The following is a 26,916-nucleotide window of genomic DNA, read 5'->3' on the forward strand; positions in this document are numbered from 1 at the left end:
TGGCTTGTTTAATTTTGACTTCATTTATAGTGGCTTGTTTAACAAGTTGTTAAAACAGACTATGGCTTAGTGCAATATATGTGCTGAATGATAATAAAGAAGTGTAAAGGAGTGGTTAAAAAGATACCAGATTCAGCAATTTATGAATAAAAAATGGGGAAAGACATTTTAAAAGTGAGGGAGATGGTGAACTTCGTCCTGTCTTTTATTTCAGGTGCTACTGACTTTTCAACATAAGAACTCCTTATGCCATGTCTGAATTTGTTCTAAAGGTATGTTTATTCCCTTATATCATGACAAGCAGTAAATTGGCCACAATTAACTGCAAAAGTATCTGAATGGTTAAGGAGTGCAAAAGGCAACATCATCACCGGCTGATAAACAGGACAAGTTGGACATCTCCTGTTCTGCCTTGCCTCTAGGCAACTCCTGAGGTTGCCCAGAGCAGAGGCTGGCTGTGGCAGGTCTACAGGTTCTATCTAGTAGTTGTCAAGATTTTTGCAGCCCAGATATGGTAGTTCTAGGCAACTGCAAATGCCCTAGATTTCCCAGAGTTTTATGTAAAGTAAAACAGTTCAGCCATAGGAACACTACAGGACACAGTAGCAAGAGTCCAAGGATGCTCTTTTCACATCAATGCTCCGGCCTGGGTCAGGTTTCATAAGGTAAGGTACTCTTCCAATTCTATGAATCAATGAATCTGAGGGAACAGTCCCTACTACCCCATCATAGAGTCAACTGCTACTCACCTGATGCACACAGACATTGCATTTATCACAAAAAACCATCTCATTGCCATCTTCTCCTTCTGGTGAACGGCATACATCACACACCACATCCTCATCATATTCTATGCCAAGGCCTTCTTCTGTCTCAATGGCAACGTTCATATTCTCATAGCACAGAGTCTCCAGTTCCTCAAGCACTCTTTCCAAGGTGAATTCATCCATTTCTGGCTTTTCTTAAAGAGAAAAGGCAGCAAAACTTTATTTACTTTCTATGAAGAGTCACAAGAGTTATCTGTTGTGGTAAGATATTTGTTGACAGGAATTGAGAGAAAAGAAATTCCTCTATAAGCCTTGGCATTCTAATAAAATAAACTGAACATCAATCAGTTCAACTGGTTATGCTTCTTTTCAATCCTAGTTGAAAGAAAGGTAGACGAAACACAAATAGAGCAAGGAATCTCAGAAGGCAAATCACTGAATGTTGATCTGCAGCTTAACTGGCTGCAGCTGAGGAGCACATACTCCTCACAGCCTCCCCACTGTGGCTGAGCAAATATTAAGCGTGGCAGGAAAGAAAAGTCAGAAAACATCATCTCTCCCTGATATATTCCAGTTCTCCTGTCTCTTGTAAGAGCTATGGTTGTAGCAGTACAATTCTGTCCATTAAGCTAAAATGTAATTTGTACAGTGGTGTTGAGTGAACCCAGTCGCTATGGTTTGTAAACCATGGTTTATGGTTTGGCACATTGTGAAAAATCAGCCAACAGGCCTTTCTTCTGCAAAATGTGGTTAAACAAACTATGGTTCAATTTGATGTTTGAACATAATCAAGTATGCCCACTAAAATCAAGTACTAAAAGTTCTTTAAAAAGCTTTCTCCTCTAGGTTAACTTAAATTGCAGCAGACTGCTTACTTTTTGCCTGACTTACTATTGCTATTTTAATTAAACCAGACTTCTAAGTTACTAAAGCCAGCCATGAAATCCTGGTAGTGCCTAATTCACAGAGGGAATTACTGCTCTGGTATTATATCAAATCAGCTACCTTTTTAGAAGAAACTTGTGACTGGTCCAAGTTCACTCAGCTGGCTTCGTGCCTAAGGCAAAACTAGAACTCACGGTCTCCCAGTTTCTAGCCTGCTGTAAAGTAACTAGTAAATAGTTATTTCAATGATGATGGTTACTGTTAAAGAAACTGTTAGCAGTTAGGATGGGAACATTATTCCACAGGAAGAAAAGTTGCACTAAGTCTTATTCATGCTGTGTTCTCTTCCTGGCCTGTCACAGAGTTACCTCAATAGTACCTGAAAGCCCTCTCAAACACCATTTTCCTCTTCTATAGAAGTATATGGTGTCTTGCCAAGTATGTCCCTCAGCCTGAAAGAATGTGCACACCCTGCTTTATCATGGTTAGTTCTAGCACATCTCCCCTCAAGCAGGGGGTCTCACAGGAATATTCTGCAAAGGGTTATTCCTTGTAAAGAACATCTGTCACACATTGTACCTTGTTTAGGACATTTGCATGACATGACACAATTCACCTCACAGGGTTGTTGTTGTGGGGAAAATAGGAGGAGGAAGGAGTGTTAAGTATGTTCGCCGCCTTGAGTTATTTATAAAAATAATAAAGATGGGATAAAAAAAATAAATAAAAAAAAAATAAAATCCCAACTGATTAATCAAATGATGGATATGCAAAGGGAACCAAAATTAAATCAAAATGGCACTTAGCATTAACCAAACTTAGTTGGAAGGTTGCATATAACCTCATTATAAGCAGGATCGTAAAGGTGATTTCCGTTAGGGTTCACACTTTATATCATGTGCGTGGTGTAAAGGAAAAGTGTGGCTTACCTATTATATTCATGATAAAATCAGTGGCTTAAAATTGTGGTCTTGAGTCAGCCAATCCAAAGCATTTAAAAACCCACATATTATTTCTTTGGAGTCAGTATAACTGCAGCAAAAATCCCTTTCCTGATATAGAACAGCTTTTCTATTTGGAAAGTGATCAAAGGTGATCTTTTGTGCCTTTGCTTCCTGTATGTTCCAAATATTTCTGGTCCCTGGTTTGTATTTATAACCAGGTAAAGCGATCTGATTTGGGCATATTTTAACTTTACATGGTACTTGTTCACGATAGTGTACATTTTCTCTAGGAACTCAGTGCTGAATTGACTATTAAGTGCTCGTTCATCCCTGCCCTGCCAGTTTGCTGCCCAAACCTATTGCTTCCTGCTCCTGTGAGCAAAAAAGAGGGACCTCTATGGACTTGTAGCACTTGAAAAAGCATCCTGGATATGATGAGATCCTACTCTCTGTCCATCAAACTACAAATTGGAGATACAGCTTATGCAGAAAATTCCTCCTACCCTGTCCCCATTCCCCTTCTGTTTTGGACAATCAGCTGCTTTGTCTTTATAAACCTCACACAATCTTTCAGGATGTAGATACTCAAATCAATCTTTGCCTGGGGGAGGTAATTATAAAACATTTCATGGAGGAGACTGAAAGTGAGCAAGAGGAGGGGCAGAGCCGTTTTTTTTCTGCTGTTTCTCATGAGGAGAGAACCAAGGCTGCCACTTCCAACCTTCTCCCTTTCAAGAATTACTGGGGTGTGCATGTAGTGCCTCCAAGATTGTTGTTGGGCTACTCAAAAAAAAACATTTCCCCCCCAGAGAATGAGTAAGAAGTAAATAATAAATAATAAAGATTCAACCGACTAGTATTAATCTTGAGTAGCCTCCATGAAAGGTCCTAGAGTATTTATTTATTTTTCAAATTTTGTTTTATTTGCCAATCAAAAGTCTGGCTTTCTTATTCTGAAATATCCACAATGGAATGGTTGGTGAAAGTGACAGAACTAGCAGAGCTGGCAAAATTAACTTGTTCGATTAGAGGAAGATCAACTACTACATTAGTGGCTGGAAAACCTTTATGGACTTTTTGCTGAAAAAAGAGAAAAACGAACTTGTGATTTACGGGTTTGAAGATTAGAAAGGGTAGTTTATGGAAAGAAGGAAATTATGACGTCACCTTAGAGAGAGAGAGTAATATATAAAAGCATTTATAACTGTTGTCAAAAAGATTGGAAGCCACTTCTTTATAATCTTTTCTCTATTTTCTTTCTTACTTATTCAGTATTCTTCCTTATTTTCTTTTCTAATACTTGCATTGTTTCTATCTTGTTAAAAACTTCAATAAAAATTATATTAAAAAAAAGTCTGGCTTTCAAAGAGGTTTACAGGTTCTATGAAAGTGAAGACAATCTTTTAGCACTTCATATCCATACATGAAGACAAATCTGCATAAACAGAGGTTTATTGCTAATGGCTCATTCAAATATGTAATAAACAAAGAAAAAAAGACCTTTAAGCATGGTAATTTAGCTAACTTCATGGAAATGAGCCTGTATCACAGCTGTTTGGTATTTTATTAAAAAGCAATAGATACATGGTATAAGTAAACAACTGAAATAAGATAAAGCAACTGAATGGGGGAAAAACTGATTTTTCTTGACTTAGGTGAAATATTCGCAGTGGTTGGAAGTGGCAACACAAGCTATCTATGCTTGTTGTCTTGTAGCTATTATTCTTATCTACTTCCCACACAATTCCCTAAGAACTGGGACCTTAGTCTCTAGTACTTTTCCTCCATTCGTTCTTTCTTTTCTCTCTCTATCTCTGCTTCATGCCAAGAACATTAACTTCTTTGAAAAACTTGAAATTGGAAAGAAAATAACTTCATGGAAGTTAATCCATTAATTTATGCAGCTTGTGAAAGAGCTTGGATAAATCTCTGGGAACGGGTAGGCTTTTACAAGAAAGGAGAAGGGAGAGTTAAAATTACACTGAGAAAAAAAGGTAACTGTAGCTTACAAAGTCTATTCTTATGACAGCACCTGGATGTTCTTGGTGAAGGATTTTGTGTGAAAGGTGAAAGGTCCCCTGTGTCTGACCCTTTGGGGGGATGCTGCTTTTGCGACATTTTCTTAGCAGACTATAGCGGGGTGGTTTGCCATTGCCTTCCCCAGTTGTCACCTTCCCCAGCAAGCTGGGTACTCATTTTACCGACCTTGGAAGGATGGAAGGCTGAGTCGACCTGAGCCACCTACCCGAGAATCCAGCTTCTGCTGGGATCGAACTTGTGTTGTGGGGAGAGTTTTGGTTGCAATGCTGCTGCCTACCACTCTGCACCACACAAGATTTTAGTTTGACTCAAAAAAAAGAAAAGAAAAGAAAATTCACTTGGGCAAAGGAAGGATGTCCCAAGGTGCCGACTTCTTTATGCAGTTTGCTTTGTTTGACATGTTCAGACAAGGATTTGGGGTGACATGACATCTTGCCTGTCTCTATTGGTCTGGGATTCAGCCAACACAATTCCTAACCAGAGTTCTTTCAAATGCTAGAATGGCTAGACCACAACATGCAGAGAAACTTGACTGCACCAGTTTTATTGCTGGCAAACCTTCTATAGTCCTTTAGGAAATCAAGTTTGGTATAGAACTTTGGAACAGTGCAGCAATCACCTTTTAGAAAAGGTCTTTACTAATCTGCTATAGTGAACATTATAATTTCATTCATAAATATAACTATTTGCCTATATTGGAGATAGCAGTGCAAAAATACATTGTCCTTCAACATATATTCCCTTCTGGCTGAAAATAACATACTCTCCCAGCTTCATTCTAAGTAGGAGGGAAATATAAGAATCATTGGCTATTTATGCTGATCTAAACATAAGTCCTTTGTGCCACGGACAAGGGTATAATTTATAATCCCTGTAAACAATCCCTTAAAGCATCCCTTTAAGTTGATGCAAAAGTACAAATTTACTCTGAAGGACAGCATCAAAATATGCCCTGATCTGATAGCTGGTTCAATCTCCTAAGAATCACTCTGTTGAATTACCTCAGTCTTCCCAATGTCCTGATAAAATCTTTGTCTCAACCTAGCTTTTCATCTTAGGGAAAGGGGAGAGAGAAGTGAGATTTGAGAAAGCATAAACTGATGGTAGTGCTGCTTCCTGGTGAGAGAGCAGAACTGGTGGGTTCATGAGGATGGGTCGTCCCTGAGATTCCCTAGGCTGGATGGCAAGGACTGGAAGACTGGACTTAATTTACAAGCCAGAGGCGTCCCACCTGTCTTCAACAGTACAGTTACTGTACATATAAGCTGGTATCTCAGAGAAAGACCCAATATGACCATCTTCCATAGCTGACAAATGGTTGATGGGTAACTTCTTCCCTCTTCAGCAAAGGATTGTTACCTTGTCGTGGTGCTGGAGCTTGAGCACCTCAATGATGCCATGAGCTAAACCGTGAAGGGCCACCCAAGACGGGAAGGTCGTGAGAGAGGTCAGACTAAATGAGATCCCTGGGGAAGGTAATGGCAACCCACCCCAGTATTCTTGCCGTGAAAAACTCAATGGATCAGTACAACCAGAGATATGTCGGTATATCATCGGAAGATGAGACCCCCAGGTCGGAAGATGGTCAAAATGCTACTGGGGAGGAACAGAGGATGAGTTCAACTAGCCCCAGACATGATGATGCAGCTAGCTCAAAGCCGAAAGGACGGCTAGCGGCAGATGGTGCTGGTGGTGAACGGCGAATCCGATGTTCTAAGGATCAACACACCATTGGAACCTGGAATGTAAGATCTATGAGCCAGGGCAAATTGGATGTGGTTATTGGTGAGATGTCAAGATTAAAGATAGACATTCTGGGCGTCAGTGAACTGAAATGGACTGGAATGGGCCACTTCACATGAAATGACCACCAGATCTACTACTGTGGACAAGAGGACCACAGAAGAAATGGAGTAGCCTTCATAATTAATAGTAAAGTGGCTAAAGCAGTGCTTGGATACAACCCAAAAAACGACAGAATGATCTCAATTCGAATTCAGGGCAAGCCATCTAACATCACAGTGATCCAAATATACGCCCCAACCACAAATGCTGAAGAAGCTGAAGTAGAGCAGTTCTATGAGGATCTGCAGCACCTACTGGACAACACGCCTAAAAGAGATGTTATTTTCATCACAGGAGACTGGAATGCTAAGGTGGGCAGTCAAATGACACCTCGAATTACAGGTAAGTATGGCCTGGGAGAACAAAATGAAGCAGGACATAGGCTGATAGAATTTTGCCAAGACAATTCACTCTGCATAACAAACACTCTCTTCCAACAACCTAAGAGACGGCTTTATACATGGACTTCACCAGATGGACAACACCGAAATCAGATTGATTACATCCTTTGCAGCCAAAGGTGGCGGACATCTGTACAGTCGGTAAAAACAAGGCCTGGAGCTGACTGTAGTTCAGATCACGAACTTCTTCTTGCACAATTTAGGATCAGACTAAAGAGATTAGGGAAGACCCACAGATCAGCTAGATATGAGCTCACTAATATTCCTAAGGAATATGCAGTGGAGGTGAAGAATAGATTTAAGGGACTGGACTTAGTAGATAGGGTCCTGGAAGAACTCTGGACAGAAGTTGGCAGCATTGTCCAGGAGGCAGCAACAAAATACATCCCAAAGAAAGAGAAAACCAAGAAGGCAAAATGGCTGTCTGCTGAGACACTAGAAGTAGCCCAAGAAAGAAGGAAAGCAAAAGGCAACAGTGATAGGGGGAGATATGCCCAATTAAATGCAAAATTCCAGAGGTTAGCCAGAAGAGATAAGGAATTATTTTTAAACAAGCAATGCGCGGAAGTGGAAGAAGACAATAGAATAGGAAGGACAAGAGACCTCTTCCAGAAAATTAGAAACATTGGAGGTAAATTCCAGGCAAAAATGGGTATGATCAAAAACAAAGATGGCAAGGACCTAACAGAAGAAGAAGAGATCAAGAAAAGGTGGCAAGAATATACAGAAGACCTGTATAGGAAGGATAACAATATCGGGGATAGCTTTGACGGTGTGGTCAGTGAGCTAGAGCCAGACATCCTGAAGAGTGAGGTTGAGTGGGCCTTAAGAAGCATTGCTAATAACAAGGCAACAGGAGACGACGGCATCCCAGCTGAACTGTTCAAAATCTTGCAAGATGATGCTGTCAAGGTAATGCATGCTATATGCCAGCAAATTTGGAAAACACAAGAATGGCCATCAGACTGGAAAAAATCAACTTATATCCCCATACCAAAAAAGGGAAACACTAAAGAATGTTCAAACTATCGAACAGTGGCACTCATTTCACAGGCCAGTAAGGTAATGCTCAAGATCCTGCAAGGTAGACTTCAGCAGTTCATGGAGCGAGAATTGCCAGATGTACAAGCTGGGTTTAGAAAAGGCAGAGGAACTAGAGACCAAATTGCCAATATCCGCTGGATAATGGAAAAAGCCAGGGAGTTTCAGAAAAACATCTATTTCTGTTTTATTGACTATTCTAAAGCCTTTGACTGTGTGGACCATAACAAATTGTGGCAAGTTCTTAGTGGTATGGGGATACCAAGTCATCTTGTCTGCCTCCTGAAGAATCTGTATAACGACCAAGTAGCAACAGTAAGAACAGATCACGGAACAACAGACTGGTTTACGATTGGGAAAGGAGTACGGCAGGGCTGTATACTCTCACCCTACCTATTCAACTTGTATGCAGAACACATCATGCGACAAGCTGGCCTTGAGGAATCCAAGGCTGGAGTTAAAATCTCTGGAAGAAACATTAACAATCTCAGATATGCAGATGATACCACTTTGATGGCTGAAAATGAAGAGGAAATGAGGAGCCTTATGATGAAGGTGAAAGAAGAAAGTGCAAAAGCTGGTTTGCAGCTAAACCTCAAAAAAATCAAGATTATGGCAACCAGCTTGATTGATAACTGGCAAATAGAGGGAGAAAATGTAGAAACAGTGAAAGACTTTGTATTCCTAGGTGCGAAGATTACTGCAGATGCTGACTGCAGTCAGGAAATCAGAAGACGCTTAATCCTTGGGAGAAGAGCAATGACAAATCTCGATAAAATAGTTAAGAGCAGAGACATCACGCTGACAACAAAGGTCCACATAGTTAAAGCAATGGTGTTCCCCGTAGTAACATATGGCTGCGAGAGCTGGACCATAAGGAAGGCTGAGCGAAGGAAGATCGATGCTTTTGAACTGTGGTGTTGGAGGAAAATTCTGAGAGTGGCTTGGACTGCAAGAAGATCAAACCAGTCCATCCTCCAGGAAATAAAGCCAGACTGCTCACTTGAGGGAATGATATTAAAGGCCAAACTGAAATACTTTGGCCACATAATGAGAAGACAGGACACCCTGGAGAAGATGCTGATGCTCGGGAGAGTGGAGGGCAAAAGGAAGAGGGGCCGACCAAGGGCAAGGTGGATAGATGATATTCTAGAGGTGACGGACTCGTCCCTGAGGGAGCTGGGGGTGTTGATGACCGACAGGAAGCTCTGGCGTGGGCTGGTCCATGAAGTCACGAAGAGTCGGAAGCGACTAAACGAATAAACAACAACAACAATGGCCTGGGAGAACAAAATGAAGCAGGACATAGGCTGATAGAATTTTGCCAAGACAACTCACTCTGCATAACAAACACTCTCTTCCAACAACCTAAGAGACGGCTTTATACATGGACTTCACCAGATGGACAACACCGAAATCAGATTGACTACATCCTTTGCAGACAAAGGTGGCGGACATCTATACAGTCGGTAAAAACAAGACCTGGAGCTGACTGTAGTTCAGATCACGAACTTCTTCTTGCACAATTTAGGATCAGACTAAAGAGATTAGGGAAGACCCACAGATCAGCTAGATATGAGCTCACTAATATTCCTAAGGAATATGCAATGGAGGTGAAGAATCGATTTAAGGGACTGGACTTAGTAGATAGGGTCCTGGAAGAACTCTGGACAGAAGTTTGCAACATTGTTCAGGAGGCGGCAACAAAATACATCCCAAAGAAAGAGAAAACCAAGAAGGTAAAATGGCTGTCTGCTGAGACACTAGAAGTAGCCCAAGAAAGAAGGAAAGCAAAAGGCAACAGTGACAGGGGGAAATATGCCCAATTAAATGCAAAATTCCAGAGGTTAGCCAGATGTCATGTTCACTGTTTCAATGTGCATTGTACATCGTAATGTTTCACATGCCATGGTGCTGACGCATGTTTCTGTTAGGAGGGAGCTGCTGTGAAACCTTGTGCCAAGCTCTGTATCTATGTTCATTTCAATGGAATGTGTTTGGGTTATGTGCTCTGCTCAAGGACTTTTTCCGCGGACCATCAGAAGCCGTTAGGAGCACCTGGGATTGTGAGCCTGGGAAGTTTTTACAGGGTGGAGGGTTATCGTTTGTACCGAGGGGTTTTAGTTTGCTTTTGGTGCGCTTTTTCCATTCTCAGCTTTCTTTGTGAACCTGTATACTATTCTTTAATAAATCAGATATCTTTGTGAATCTGCTTATGAGTCTGATGGTGTTTTAGAGTAGGCATTCATTACACCAGAAGAGATAAGGAATTATTTTTAAACAAGCAATGCGCGGAAGTGGAAGAAGACAATAGAATAGGAAGGACAAGAGACCTCTTCCAGAAAATTAGAAACATCGGAGGTAAATTCCAGGCAAAAATGGGTATGATCAAAAACAAAGATGGCAAGGACCTAACAGAAGAAGAAGAGATCAAGAAATGTGGCAAGAATATACAGAAGATCTGTATAGGAAGGATAACAATATCGGGGATAGCTTTGACGGTGTGGTCAATGAGCTAGAGCCAGACATCCTGAAGAGTGAGGTTGAATGGGCCTTAAGAAGCATTGCTAATAATAAGGCAGCAGGAGATAACGGCATCCCAGCTGAACTGTTCAAAATCTTGCAAGATGATGCTGTCAAGGTAATGCATGCAATATGCCAGCAAATTTGGAAAACACAAGAATGGCCATCAGACTGGAAAAAATCAACTTATATCCCCATACCAAAAAGGGAAACACTAAAGAATGTTCAAACTATCGAACAGTGGCACTCATTTCACATGCCAGTAAGGTAATGCTCAAGATCCTGCAAGGTAGACTTCAGCAACTCATGGAGCGAGAATTGCCAGATGAACAAGCTGGGTTTAGAAAAGGCAGAGGAACTAGGGACCAAATTGCCAATATCCGATGGATAATGGAAAAAGCCAGGGAGTTTCAGAAAAACATCTATTTCTGTTTTATTGACTATTCTAAAGCCTTTGACTGTGCGGACCATAACAAATTGTGGCAAGTTCTTAGTGGTATGGGGATACCAAGTCATCTTGTCTGCCTCCTGAAGAATCTGTATAACGACCAAGTAGCAACAGTAAGAACAGAGCACGGAACAACGGACTGGTTTAAGATTGGGCAAGGAGTACAGCAGGGCTGTATCCTCTCACCTTACCTATTCAACTTGTACGCAGAACACATCATGCGACATGCTGGGCTTGAGGAATCCAAGGCTGGAGTTAAAATCTCTGGAAGAAACATTAACAATCTCAGATATGCAGATGATACCACTTTGATTGCTGAAAGCGAAGAGGAACTGAGGAGCCTTATGATGAAGGTGAAAGAAGAAAGTGCAAAAGCTGGCTTGCAGCTAAACCTCAAAAAAACCAAGATTATGGCAACCAGCTTGATTGATAACTGGCAAATAGAGGGAGAAAATGTAGAAGCAGTGAAAGACTTTGTATTTCTAGGTGCGAAGATTACTGCAGATGCTGACTGCAGTCAGGAAATCAGAAGACGCTTAATCCTTGGGAGAAGAGCAATGACCAATCTCGATAAAATAGTTAAGAGCAGAGACATCACACTGACAACAAAGGTCCGCATAGTTAAAGCAATGGTATTCCCGGTAGTAACATATGGTTGTGAGAGCTGGACCGTAAGGAAGGCTGAGAGAAGGAAGATAGATGCTTTTGAACTGTGGTGTTGGAGGAAAATTCTGAGAGTGGCTTGGACTGCAAGAAGATCAAACCAGTCCATCCTCCAGGAAATAAAGCCAGACTGCTCACTTGAGGGAATGATATTAAAGGCAAAACTGAAATACTTTGGCCACATAATGAGAAGACAGGACACCCTGGAGAAGATGCTGATGCTAGGGAGAGTGGAGGGCAAAAGGAAGAGGGGCCGACCAAGGGCAAGGTGGATGGATGATATTCTAGAGGTGACGGACTCGTCCCTGGGGGAGCTGGGGGTGTTGACGACCGACAGGAAGCTCTGGCGTGGGCTGGTCCATGAAGTCACGAAGAGTCGGAAGCGACTAAATGAATAAACAACAACAAAAACTTCTTCCCTAAGAACACAGACAGAAGCCTTGAGAAATTTAGGATCAGAAGGAAAGGATTAAGCCTAGACAATCCATTTACTCTGGATGAGTTTAAAGCTCTAGAGCCAAATGAAGTGCATCGTAAGGTACTGAAGGAACTAGATGATGGCCGAACTTTTATCTTTGAAAAATCCTGGAGAACAGGTGATAGGATAAAAACAAATCTTACCAACTTAACTTTATCTTACTTTTTGAATGGGTTGCTTTCTTAATAGATTGTGAGAATATTACAGACATAACGTATCTTGATTTCAGCGACACATTTGTCAAAACATCTCATGACATGATGATTAGTAATTTAGTTCAGTGTGGATTAACAGTAAGAGCAGTCCGACAGTAAACTCAATTACCTAGAAAGGTGATGAGCTTCTCCGGAGGCTACACAACTGTCTGTCGGGGATGCTTAACTTGGATTCTTATTCTGAACAAGGCACTGGACTTGATAGCCCAAATGGCCCTTCCCATTCTGATTCTCTGAAGAAATAATGGCAGAAAGCTTCTGTGAAGAACTGGGGCATGTAGAAAGAAAGTGAGCAAAAATGGCTAAAATAAACTATAACTTAGGTGCAATTTACAGCTGAATATAAGAGTCTTTTCTACTTGTGTTGCAGGGTCAAATTGAATAAATAGAAAGGTACAGAGAGGATTCCCAGAGAAACAGAAAGACCCAGAAGAATCAATATTTCATACTAAGAGGAATTAAACTTCTCATACCTGCAATTGTATCTTACCGTACACCTTCTGTTATAGCTTATTCCCCATAATTTAGGCAGCTCATAAATTTTTCATTATTAGAGATATTGCCCAACTGAATCTACACACGAAAGGGATAGATGAAAAACGTCCATCTCCTAATTTCCCTTCATTCTGAAGTGTTATTATTCAGCAGAAGGCCTGAGTATCATTAAGTTTTTAAGCACTAAGCAAGAATTACCCAAGATGACTTATGGATGGTGATATCCTCAGCAATTTAGGTTTGTTGGTTAAATGGCTAATTTTTTCCTCCCTTTTACACATACACTCACCTTCCATTTAGGTGTAATTACACTACTACTATAATGAGGTGCCAAGTTCAACTCAGAAGTACCCCAGAGTCTTTGTAGTGACAAATACATTGGATAGGTACAAAACAATTAATGGCTTACAAATCACTCAACAAGTCCTAAGGGTAAAATACGTTTTTCATTTATGCTCCATTTATTTTCTTCAGTATCCTATAAAGTTTTTACTATTCATAAAGATAGATTTTAAAAAACAACAACAGAGCAGAATTGCTGCCTTTTGATAACATTTAACAGGGGAGCTTTCTCTCGGCCTTCAAGTGTTTTGACCTTCGTTTTTATGTTGGGGGATATCTTTAAATAGAAAGCAAGAGCCATTTGTAAATTGTTAATACTCAGCAGCTTTTACTTTTGAATAGTAGAGAAAAAGCAATATGTAAATGTAAGTGGCCCTCAGCAAGTCTCCTGGAACAGATCTGGACTCATTTCTGTAGAAGTGAGATCATAATCCGGGACACGGTGCCAAAGGAATATATAATTAGATTAATACAACGATAAAGGTATTGCCACAGAAACAATAGCCATGACATTCCCTAGAAAAGCAGCACGCTGCCTGCTATTGACTGCCAGCGAGTCATTTATATATCTTCTTCTGTAAAATGAGATATGATGGAAACAGCTGCTACTAGGTACATACTTCTTAAGCTCAGATGCTTTTTCCATCTTCTAATCAGAGGTACAAGGGAATATCAAACAGGAGATGCTGCAAAACCACTCCTCTCTCAATTTATGGCTGGACATCTCTCCCAAGATCAGACTGGCTCCCAGCCTACTGGTTTCTTGGAAAGGCATTAAAACCTGGCTAGCCTTGGGAATACATTTGTCAAGAGGAACCTTCTCCTATGGGCCTGGATCCTGCTGCTCTTTGCTTTACCATTCTTTTCCATTAACCTTTGTATTATTTTGTTAAGATGCACAGAGATATGTAGGGATTAGAGTGGCATATAAACTGTGGTGAATTGTAATAAATAGTAATTCTTCACCATTGGCCATGCTGGCCGGTACTGTAAGTTGTCATGTAGCCACTTCTGGAATCCCCAGTTGAATTTACACCAGAGAAAATCTGCCAGGCATTTTTCACAGAATCAGAGATGTAAGGGCTAGAAGGGATCTTAGAGATCATCTAGTCCAACCTCCGGCCCAAGGCAGAAATCCCCCAGTACAGCCAGCCTCTGTTTAAACATGTCCGGTTCACTAGTTCCTAAGGCAGTCTGTATGAAACAGCTGTTGCTGTTAGGATTTTGTTTTCTGATAACTAAAATCGACTTCCTTATAATTTAAACCCATTGCTTCTTGTCCTGTCTTTTGGCAGCAATTTTACCCTTCCTTCTTCATCATAGTCCTGCAGATGAAGGACTATTAAGGAGAGCTATCCTATTTCCCTAGTGTCTTTTTTTTTTCAGGCTGAAATAGCCAATGGCTCCAACTGCTCCTTGTAAGATTTTCCTTTCAGGCCCCTTATCATCTCAGTCACTCGCACTTAGACATGCTCCAGTTTGTCAGTGTTCTTCCTAAAATGCAGTGCCCAAAACTGGGCATGCATGCTAGGTATAGTCTGACCATTGTAGAATAGAGAGGAATGGCAACTTCTTTTGATCTTGATACTACTAGCAATGCAATCTAGGACTGCACTTTTTTTTTTTTGCAACTGCATCACATCTTGGCTCATATTCAGCTTGTGAACACACACCAGGACACCTAGACCCTTATTTTACATGTATTGCTATCTAGGAGATCTCCCCCATCTTACTCCTTTGATTTTTTTCCCCATCCAAAGATAGAACTCCGCATTTGTCTCTGCTGAATTTCAAGTGGGGTTTTGCCCAATGTTTCCGCTTGTCATTATCTTTCTGAGAAACACTAAAGAACCTTTAATGTTCTCTGCTGGCTGTATGGAAAAGAATGATAGGCTGAGAAAACATACCAAAGCATCAGAAGGATTTAAGCAAAACACATATGAATTTTTTTATTTTTTATTTATTTATAAACTTATTCACCGCCCATCTCCCCCTCATGTGGGGACTCTGGGCAGTTTACAATAAAACAATTCAATTCAAATCTTGCAACCAAGTTTCAGTTTGCTTTACTAACTCTTACCTTACACTTCAGTGTTTCTACTTCCAATGCAGGAAAGCAACTTCTTCTACTATTTTTTTTTTAAAACCTCACTTTTTTGCTAATGATTTCTCAGCTCAGCTCAGCCCAGCCCAGCATCAGGGCAGGGTGTGGTATGTGTGCCTGTGCATCAAAATCTGCAAGATGGTAGAATCCAAGCCCTAATCCTTTTGCATCAATGCATGTACAAAAGAGGCGGGGTTGAGATTACAATGCTACACCTGCCATCCTGTAGATTTTGACTCCCCATCCACCAGATGTCACCAGGTAAAAACAGGGTTTCCACTGAAATCAAGAAACTTCCACTCATTGCATTTTAAACCTTCTTCTTCTATATCTGCATCAATCACTCTTCTGCACTTACAGTACAGTACCACCTAGAGAAATGAGGCTTGGCAAACGTCTTACTCCTCTAGTAAAAAAAATAACACTTTCCTTTTAAACACACATTTCTTACTTTCTAAGCGTCCTGTTAATTGGTAAGGCAGGGAGAAATATTAACATGAGCCACCTTGTACAATCATTGAGACTTATTTCCAACTGAACTGCACTTCAGCTGAAACCCTAAAGCCTGGACTTTTTTCACTCTCCGGGGTATATCAAGGAGAATAAAATTACTCAAAAGCAGAAATTTTAAGTTCATTGGCCATCTCATAAGTTGAGACACAATGTTCAAACCTCATTCTTCCTTCTAGTGTATGCTTGTATGATCTAAGTCTTATTTGGTTATTTGATAATGGTTCAGAAATGTAGCTACAGATGTATCAAAAAAGATATTTCTTCTCTAAGCCTTTTCATTTGCTTGTACAAATCCCAAAGTATAAGATGCAAACATTTTTGGAGAAAAAAAAAGCATGTGGAACAATAGACCAAAATCAGTTTGTGTATGTGTGTGTTAATGTTTTACTTGTAATTCAGTACTCTCTTCGCTTATATAGCTTTTTTAAAAAGCCTCTATACCTTAGTGATTCCTTCTGAGCCCCCTCATAATACTGCTGTGTGAGAAGCTATCAGCATTTAAACTGTGTTTTCAAAGCTTAAATAGGACCTGATCTCCATCTCTATCCCTCTAAAACAAAACAGCATGGTTTTTTCTGAATTTTGGGCAGATGGATTCTTGCTATTATGGAGTCCTTGGTGCTCTCTAAGCCTTGTTGTTTTCTTGCAGACGTTTCATTGCCAGACTAGGCAACATCTTCAGTGCGAAGGCTTCTGAAGATGTTGCCTAGTCTGGCAATGAAACATCTGCAAGAAAACAAGGCTCAGAGAGCACCAGGGACTCCACAGTTCAACCCTTACAAATATTTGCTTGCTATTATGTGTGCTGATTGTGTGATGATTATAACAAACACAAATATTTCCAAAGAGATTTAGAGAGACAGTTCTGCTAAAGAAAAGCAAGCTTCTTTGATATATTATATGATTATGACATTATGAACTTTTGTACAAGCTTACATGACTATTTAGTGAACATTTCTGAAGTACCTCCTAAAATCACAAACGACTCCCAAGTGACAAATACTGAGGCCAGGTTTTAGTAAGTCCACTCAACTTGCTCACTGTAATACATCCTACATAACTCTCTGTGAAGCATGATATGCAATCAATCACTGCTCTATAGTGGGAAGGGTGAGTGTGTGGGGGGGCAATTCTGGTTAGAGGTGCTCAAGTTCTTCTAAATATGTGGACTGCTACAGAGATGATATTGGAGAAACAATATCATCTCTGTAGCAGTCCACATGGGGAAAAAAACCCCTCAAACTTAACTCTCTGGCTTTTAAGAGGGAGGGAAGGGAAAACACAAACAGGCTTTCTAGACTGTCAGCCCTTTGAGATTGATCAAGTCAGTTTAATAAAAATATTGTCATAATGATAATAAAAAAGAGAAACAGAGTCAAGTCAGGAAACACTCTGTAAGAATACTGAAACGCTACTGACATGGGTAACAATTACAGAATCTTGAAAGCCTGAAGAATCAGTCTGAGCTTCTTTCTAATGTTTTCTTCATTCCCTGGGCTTAGAACATGCTTTTGTAATTGTCACCACACAGTTTCTCCAAGGTCATTTGTGGCTTCCCACAAAATATAATTATTCAAACTGATATGGTTCTGTGCTTCTCTTGGTTAACAGACTTTGCCTATCCATATTTTAGGAACAGGAGGGCTAGTGGTGTAAAAGCCAAAAACTACTTAACAAAATCAGCTAAAAATTGCAGATCTTTAATCAAGTTCACTATTAGTGAAATGAAGCAGTTGTATGCCAGCAAACCCCCTTAATTTCCTTCCCAATTTTTCTTTACATTAAAATGAATGATGAAAGTACATACCAAGATCTTCATATAAATGTCAAAATATTTTCCCCTGAAAACACTGAAATTTCCCTCCAAACAGGATTAAGAAGTAAAACTACATTTTATTAATTGCTTATTCTGGATTAGTGCCAGAATTATTTTAAAAACAAGGGCTGTTATTTAAAAAACGAGGGCCTTCTTCTAGATTTTTTTTCTTACTTTCACATGCATACTAATTTTGCTCCCTTTTAGAAGACAAGGGAAAAAGGAATAACAATGCTTTCATCTTTCTTCTCAGAGTGGTGTTCTGAGATGCTCATAGCAATGAATCCCATCTCCATAAATGAATCAAAACAACTAGTGTAGGAGCCAAAAGTGTGCTGTGAAACTCCCTGATATTTCATTATGAACCTATCCTGCTAATGCACTTAAAAGATTTACAGGAACCAATTATCACCCTTTATGCCACCCACCGACATCAATTATTGCTTAAATTTAAGATAATGGCACATTTTCAGAAGCCACTTTATAATAATCTTTTTTTTTTTGTTTTGCCTTTGCAGTAATGCTTTGTGCTTCACTTTCTTGAAGAAGAGTTCTAGGTATCACTGGGAATCTGAAAACAGAGCAAACTGCAGGTTTGTTGTTGGGACACTGGCAAAGTATCCTCAGAGATCCCCATACTGTCTTTCAAAAACAGAGATAAGGCAAGTAGTGTGATGCAGGTGGCAGAAGCAGTAGGGTGCCATGTCAAATGTAGCACCATTGCAGCAGGAAAAGTCCATTTTAATCAATGACAGCCTCCCCCACACCAAATTATCGCTGCACTTAGAAATTAGCCGTGTTCACACATCACACTAAATTGCATTATGGTTAAGTTTCTCTTTACAGTCCTTTGTGATCAGTATGTAGTGTGAAAGGCCACTATAGCCTGCCTACTTGCTTATCTATTTATGAATTTGACTTATCTGGTCCCAATCATGCACAACTCTGGAAGACTTACAAAGATTAAAACAATATAAACAATTCAAAGCAAAGACATGGCCCTCCTGGGGGAAAACTATTCTACAAACCATGGTTTAAAAATTCCTGGCTTAGCACCATATATAAAAAGAGATGAAACAATGGTTTTCTGCTCCCTCCACGTCTCCAATCAGTTATCTGCACTGGTCTGGTGGGGGGGCACCTGCAACATTTCTTGTTTTTGTTTCTTCTGGAGCTCCAAACCCATGCAGTGAATGAGGGAACCAACTAGTTAATTCTCCCCCACCTTTTCAAGGTAGCACCTGTCTCTTCTGTGTCTTGGGCACTGGGAAAATATTACAGTGATGGCTCACTTACTTCAGCTATTCAGAGGCAATGGGCCATGTAAACAGGCCCTCTTTTGGTATTGTTTTAGATGGGTCTCCAACCCAGTTCAATGTGCCGGTTGCCATCAGCAGCAAAGACCCAACATTTGCAGCCAGGCTGCCTCTAACACTGACCCTACCTAAACAATTTAAACTTCTCCAATGATTTCTATATGTTTATTCAAATAAACAAAAAATGGGATAGTTTTTCTCAGTGTGACTCTGCTTATTTACTGGTTAATTTTATCAGCAAACATCCTCCTAGTCCTATTTTAATGGCCTCCAGTGGACCATATGGCTCAACTTTGGAGGCAAAATTGTGGTTTTATTTTTCTCGTATTTTGTGTAAATCCTCCCTAATATATATTTTTTTAAAACACTGCATCCCCTGAGGCCTTCAGAGACCAATAAATATATGAATGAAGCAAGTGTTGCCTTAGCAGCTAAAAGGTTACCATCACTGCTCTTCACCTTTGCTCCTGAAAGGCACAAAAAGCAGAGAAAAAAGCCTTGTTTGCATGACACACTGAACTGCACTGGGGTGGAGGTAGCATATCATAAATAGTCAAGACCCAGAGAGTGTAGTGGGGGGCTCCATCAGGGAGTTAATTTTACCTAAGCCAATTACGCTTAATCACATGTGTTATTCAAACAAGGACTCAACTCTCTTCTCCTGTCTGTTTTACTTTCTGCTCCTTTCCCCATAGTCTAGATGATGTGTGGGTGAGGAAAGATGCCCTCCACCCCCGCAATGGCATCAACCCTAATTGCGCAACACTTTTTTTTATTCCGCAAGGGGAAAAAGAACAGGCTGAGAGGTTGTCAAATAGGCTGCTTCCTACTTTTTTTACCTGTGTGGTATGGCTGATTGGATCAGCCACATCATGCAAATGTAGTCATTATATAAGTATGATTGTATAAATATGCAAACCAACTAAACAAAACGAACAGTGCTGGCTGTATCACCAGTGTTTGACGGGACAAAATCCCACTGCATTTGCACTTTGGGCATCTTTTCTTAGAAGAGATTTCTACAAAATGGTATGATATACTACTTTCTAGGATTAGGTTTGTGTAAGATTGAAGTCTAAGGCAAAGTTGTAGTAGAAAACATGGTGAAGCATGCAGGGTGGAAGGCTGGTAGTCTCAAACCCCCTTGGGTCTTTTGAGTCTTCACTCTCTGGGAGCTTCGGCTTTGGTGTAGCAACTTGGTGGTGCCTCACTTGGCGTCTAGTACTTAACCCTGGGGTGTGTGAGAGAAAGGGCTCCCACCCCATGTTAGTTTTGTGGTGATGAAGATGAAAAAAACAAAAATGTAATTCCTGTAGTGCCACCTCCTAGCTGTACGACATCAAGAAGTGTGGCGAGAGGCTCCAGCCATTCCTATGATGCAGACCAATCTCACTAGAAATCAATCCGTAAGAAATATAAACTGTAATAACTCTTTAACTTTAGATATTAAAAAGCCAACATATCCTCTTGAAGGAAGAAAATGCAAAACTATTCAGATCACGAGAAAACAACAGCTTTAAAAGGGAATTACAAACAAAAAACAAAAAACATGTATACAGTGCTTCAAACAGACAACTTGATATACTACAAATAAAAAAAGAACTTGCTGTAAAGAGATTGGAGTGAAATTTCAAATCATGTTCCAAGTCACAAAATTTCAAAAAAGAAATGGTTTCCTCATGCCCAGTTTGAGATACTCACAAAAGGCTGAAGTACACAAAATACTGAACTACTACAGAGAAATAAAAGAAAGCAGACTTGCACAGCACAGGGAAATAAATATCAAAATTCTAATGCAGATTCCTTCCTAGACTTATTACTTATTCCAGGGGTGTTCAACTGTGGCCTGTGGGCCGCATGCGGCCCTGAACAGCTAGTAATGTGGCCCCAAAACATTATCCCCTTGTTTTGATGTAAATGCCCATTTTGTCCCGTTTTTTTAAAAACTGCCTATCAGTGCACACGTTAGGCAGCCTATCAGAGCACAAGCATGGAGGGCAGACAGAAGAGCCCAGGAACACGAGAGGCAATTGGCTCCCGCCTGCAAGCGGCGGGAGATTTGAAGCAAAAAAGGCGCTCAGGAGAAGAGCTGGTTGTCACGGACAAACGTTCTATTGAGCTCCCAGAACCGCCTCAAGCCTCTGCTCCGGAATGACCTCAAAAGTCCTGCCCTGCCAACGTGATGGACCCCGGCCCTTTGCCCTGCCTGAAACCACTGCTGACCTGCACCTTGCCGCTGCTGCTTGCCTCACTGTCACCACCATCCCCGAGTCTGCTGCTGGTTTGTATCCTGCTGTTGCTGCCTCCGAGACTGCCGCGGTGTGGAGTTCCGCTTCGGAGCCGGCTGTAATTCCGTGCTGGTCCTAGTGCCTGCCTCTTGCCCTGCTACGCCAGGGAAACTCTGCTGCTGTGAGGTATCAGCCTTCCAGATCAGCCTTGCCTTGCTGCTGTAAGATCCCAGCCTGACTGCCCCTCGCATTGGGAAACAACGCCACAGGGACTGATATGGAATGTTACGTAAGTTTAACCCCATCCCATTTTTGCATCCCAATGTCCCGTTTTTGTCTCAAGGAAATACGGTCAACCTAAGTTGGGGCTGATCCCTTTTGGCTAGATGCATTAGTTTCACAAAAACAAAGTCAAATATCCCACTAGTTTTATGTTGCCCTCTTTTTTAAAATCTTATAATAAAAAATATAAAAAATAAATGAAGTTTTATTACTTATATACATTAACTATATTATATATTTTATGGGTGGCCCGAGACAATTCCTCTTCACTCAGTGTGGCCCAGGGAAGCCAAAAGGTTGGACACCCCTGACTTATTCCTTCACAGCTAGTAGCTAAAGTATCTGTTCCTCCCAAAGTCTATTTTGCTGAACTTCCCTTTTTCCTGAAAATTCCAAACTTTAATCTCAGTTTCTGGGCAACAATGTTCGTCCCCCCTTTTCTCAATCTCAGTCCTGTAACTAATGCCCTGAATTTTTCCATCTACCAAACATAGGGTCTGGATATCTCTCTGTGTATGTAACAGAAAGCATCTCTCCCTTGTGAAGATGTGGATTCTATGTTTGCACCTGTTCAGCATCTCAGCCGGCTGGCTGTGAATGCCATTCTTTCTTCCATTCCATGCTTTCTAGAAATATCCAGGCATTCATTCTAAAGCAGCAGGGACAGGCACATCTAGTTAGGTGCGGTCTTTAATAAATAGGGTGTCTGATGGGATTTCTACAAATTCCCAGTAAGTCAGAATTAATCAACTTAACCAGTATCCTTATCAGCACCTCCTGATAAGAGTTGGATCATGGTGATACAGGCTGCAAAAATGAGCCTACTTCTCCACTCTTATTATATTCATAAACAACGAACTGGTAGCGTTGTTTAGAGTAAGCTAGTATCTATTAAGTAAATCTGGACTGGAAAATCTGCTCCTGGGCCACTGCAAGGGATCTGCTCAATGTATGGAAGCTAAAGTGACTTGCATGTGCTTGGAGTTAGGTGCCAGCTGGGCAGGTCCAGCTGAGGTGAAAAGGCTGCTGTTAGTTTGGCCAACTGTGGAATCAGTCCCTGCTCTTCCTGAATGTGGCCAGGGCTTGACAGGTGACTGGGGTCAGGCAATAGTACAGTATATATGTTCTTAAGGCAGGGATTCTTGCCTCCTGTCTTGAAAAAGGCAATGGTATGTCCTCTCCTCAAGAAGCCATTGTTTGACCTGGCTATTTGGATGAAACAGATTATCTGGACTCTTATCAGTCAGGATTCAGGTCTAGGTACAGGATAGAAACTGCAATAGGTGAGAACAAGATATGAGAGTGACCTTCCTGGATTTGTTAGATCTCTGGTGGCCTTTGATATTAACTACCATGTATCCTTCTGGACTGGAAGAGGCACTGTTGACAGTTTTTTTCCCCTAAGTGGCTAGTCTAATTGGGTGAAGTGGGAGAGCAATGAAGTCTGCAGGTGCTCTATTATGAGGTGCTGCAGGGCTCAGCCCTCTCCCTGCTGCTGTTTTAATATTTAATGAAGCTGCTGGGAGAAATCAGCTGTTAGGATAAGGTGAACTATTATCAATATAAAGATGATACCCAATTTTATATCACCTTGGGCTGACCAGAAGTTGTGGTGGAGGTCCTTTCTTAGCATCTGAGGACTATTAGTGTCTCAACTGGAAAATACAGAGTCAGATGAATCCCTAGCAAGATGGAATGGCTGTGGGTTCAAAGGCCTATTAAATCCAGATAAATTCTGTCTTTAGCTCCGAATAGGGTTATATTCCCCTGTACTGAGCTGCTTGCAACTTGGGATTCTCCTGAACTCTCAGCTACTAATGGAACAGCAGGCAGAGGTCATGACCAAGAGGGCCTTTGCACAATTGCATCTTGTGTGTCAACTGGGACCATTTCTGGATCAGGAGGTGTTGTATATAACCTACCTGACTTGGTCACTTTTTGCCTGGATTGCTGCAATTTGTTCTACATGGGCTGTCCTAGAAGACCACCCAGATTTCAGCTGGTTCAGTATGCACAACCCTAGATTCCCCAATGTAAGATTCCCACTGAAGGATGGCTGTCTGTTAGCTTTTGGGTGCAACTCAAATTGTCTGTTGCACTACCTGTCTGTTAGCTTAGGGTGCAACTCACAGTGTTGTTTACCCCCTTTAAAGCCCTGTGAGGCTCAGGCCTGGATGTGTGCAATAATGCCTCTTTTAGACTAAATCTGCTTGTCCAATGAGATCTAGAGGAGAGGGCTTGGACGTCCCTCTCTTGAGGAAATGCCATCTACAAGGACTTTCTGGCTGGGCCACCTGGCGATAGCCTCTCTTCTGTAGAACAGCTTGCTGCCAGATTTCTAGATATCCTCCACATATTTGGCTTTTGAAGTGCTTCAGAGGAGAATGTTTGGGGACATGGAAGGTTAGCCTTCTTGTGTTGTGGGTGGCATATCATCAATATTATTATACTTCATGTGGTTCTTTTGTTTTCTGAAGTTGACTAAGCTTTTAATTTGATATTTATTGGTGGATGCAAGCCACTCCAGCCTTTACGAACTGAGTGGCACCAAATCTGCAGTAAATAAATAAATGTTCTCTGAAAAATGAAATCTTTAAACAACAGGACAACATATAAACTCTATCCAAATAAACTGTGCTGACATTGTTGAAAAGCCAAATGGGATCTAGCTTCCTATTTTCCCAAGATTCCTATATCTGCTATTTGATATGCTTTTCCTAGGATTTAATCATATTTTCCATTAAAACTGTTAACAGACAATTGTGGCAGGTTTATTAGCTGTGCTAATCATGTAATAAACAAAAATTGCTTACTCCTGCAATAAAAGTATATATTCCTTTAGAAAGAAGCCTAGGCTTCATTTGAATATCTTTGTGAAATACATGGGATATCACCTTCTCCCCCAAAAGTCCTACATAGTTAATGAAGATGAAACATTCTATATCTGTTTCTTGCAAGATTTGCTTAAGACTGGATATTAAATATTAAACCAAAACCTGAAAATACTGAGCTAAGAGAATAATTGGAAAAATTGGCTCTTAATTTCATCTGCTTTCTCTGTGTGATACAGTATTGCTTAAAAGTTTGTGAAGCCTTTTGAATTTTCAGTATTTCTGTATAACTACAACTTAAAACCTGATCTGTTCTCCACACAAATCCTAAAACTAGATCAGGAGAACTCAATTAAAGAAATTAGTTAAAAACATTATATTTGTTCATTTATTGAACTGACTTAATTGTTCTGATGTCACAAGAAGTTTTCCAGGCCTTGGACCAGGCGGCTGATTATTTATAGAAGTCGTGAAAACCTTTGGATTCCAAGATCCACCCAAAAATTTAGCCAAGTTGATTTGTATTTAAACAACGAGCTTTCAAGATGTCCAATCGTCACAGAGCCTTTTTATATCAACTGATGACTAACTCTTGCACGTAACTTGTAATCTCACTCTCTCCCTGTATCATTCTAATTACAAGATCATAATTTATAAAACATGACAGAATATTACCTTAATATATAGTACCATGTTATTGTATAATACAATCCCTTGTTAAGTAAAAGTGGATTTTTAAGCAAAAGGATCAAGTCAGCCTGCTTCTTAAATTCCTGTATTAGAGTTGCCAAGGTACCTACTATAAATCTTCTGCTGAATCCGTGGCCCAGTTATTTTATTACCATCAAACAAACCTCACAGGGCTTAATGGTTTTCCCTTCATCAGCACTACTGTGGTTTTTTTATGTGTATTTAGCTCAAGTTTCTTGAGTCAGTTGTCCGTTTTTAAAGAGCCTCCTTTGGAGACTCTGGATTCTAGGGCAAACTTCTATTTGTACTTTCAGGCTCTGGCCTCCCTTGAGTTTTCTTGTTGGGTGTTTCCTTATTACTCTCTTGCTACAAAAGTAGGTTATCCAGGAGGGAAGCAACAGCACAGTGACACCATTAATTAATCTATGTTCAGTGGGTTCTTGCGAGCATCCCTCTGGAACTGTTTTAAACAGATCTCTTCTCTGGTGACTAATGGCACCACCAACAACTACTTAACAAAGCAATCCTACAGATGTCTACAAAACAGTAAGTCAGGTCCCAGTGAATCTGGATTGCAGCCTAAGACTTTTACATAACATATGAAGTCATAATGTGGTCTCTTTGGTTTTGGCCACTGGGGCTTGCAAAACAATGAATTATGACTCGGCCTGGGTCTTAAAATGGACCAGACCTTGGAAGGTCTTAACTGGTTAATATGTCTTGTATTAGATCTGGATAGTTAAGACTGCTGTACTCTACCAATTTTTGACCAGCATGCTTTTTAACAAAAAAGAGGCTCTATTACGGAATAAGTAGGAAAAGAGCTGTATCACTGTAATATATCCTTTCTGCCATGTGTGTCTTTTTTCTTATTATTTTCCTCTTCTTCACAATTAAAGTGAGGTCCCATTAAATCTGGGAGATCTCTAAAGGATGTATTTTTCTGCTGTCACGACTTACCCCTTTTCTTGTTTAGAAATTCTTGTTTTTCTGCTTTATGTCTCTGAGGAAACTAGGTGAAACAGTCACTTTGTTAACATTTAAACGAAGAAATGAATACCTTTTATTAAATCACTTAAAATGGTCTACAAGGAGGTTCACCTCACATTACAATGTACCTGTAGTCTGTCAATACTTGCCTTCCCGGGACACCAAATGCAGGTAGTCCTCAACTTACAACTGTTTGTTTTACGATGGTCCAAAGTTACTACAGCCTTGGATGGGTGCTTTATGACTTGTAAAGCACTTTCAAGCATCGCAAAATGTCACACCACCCCCAGGCTCACATGATCGCACTTCAGGCGCTTGGAAACTAGCTCGCATTTACGACTGGTTGCAGCGCCCTGTGGTCATACTTTGTGACGTTTTTTGCCGTTTTCCAGCAAAAAGCACCCATTGGGGAATCTGGATTTGCTTAAAGTAAAAACAGTAATAAAATTGGGTCTGGTCACATGGTGATTTGACTTATGACTGCAACAACTTATGATAGAGATTCCGGTCCCAACTGTGATTGTAAGTCAAGGACTACCTGCATATTGGCGACTCCATCTCTGATAGATGGCCATTTTCCTGAGTTAGGACTCTGAGCCTCCTCAGTGTCTTATGTATGTAGCTGGTTTCCATAAGAATCCACCAGGCCCCTGATGATCTTGCAGGGAAAGCAGTTAGGGCCTGGTCTATCACTTGCATGAAGTGGTATCTTGGGCCCTTGATGAGAACAACCTCAAGCATTCCCGCACTGTCTGCCAATTCCAGGTGACTCCTCTGTTCTCTGAGGGCCTCCAGGAGATGAAATGGCAAAAGTCACATTTGGAGTGTAGATGGAGCATGGCGAAGACTGAACTTGACCGAGTGCAGGCATGAGGCTGATGTAGAGAGTAAGGAAGATGACCTTGATGGAAATATTTGGAAGTACCCAAAGGTGGAATAATTACTTCCTATGATCTAAGCTCCTCTTAAGGCACCTCAGAACAACATTTGGTTTTTTTAGCAGCTGGTTCACACTGATGGTTCATGTTTGTGGTCAACAAAGACATATAGATCCCTTTC

At 40.7% G+C, this 26,916-nt stretch overlaps 1 protein-coding gene across 2 annotated transcripts in view; it reads right to left on the minus strand.

The window, feature by feature from the left end:
* The window catches only part of JADE2 (jade family PHD finger 2), a 228,710-nt gene that overhangs the window by 47,032 nt on the left and 154,762 nt on the right, over positions 1-26,916 (minus strand). For both annotated transcript variants that reach the window (XM_063292296.1, XM_063292294.1), the window contains exon 6: positions 750-961. In XM_063292296.1, coding sequence (XP_063148366.1) covers positions 750-961 — 212 coding nt within the window. The remainder of the gene's footprint in view (positions 1-749; positions 962-26,916) is intronic.

Source organism: Candoia aspera, chromosome 2, assembly GCF_035149785.1.
Source record: "Candoia aspera isolate rCanAsp1 chromosome 2, rCanAsp1.hap2, whole genome shotgun sequence".
Taxonomy (NCBI): Eukaryota; Metazoa; Chordata; class Lepidosauria; order Squamata; family Boidae; genus Candoia; species Candoia aspera.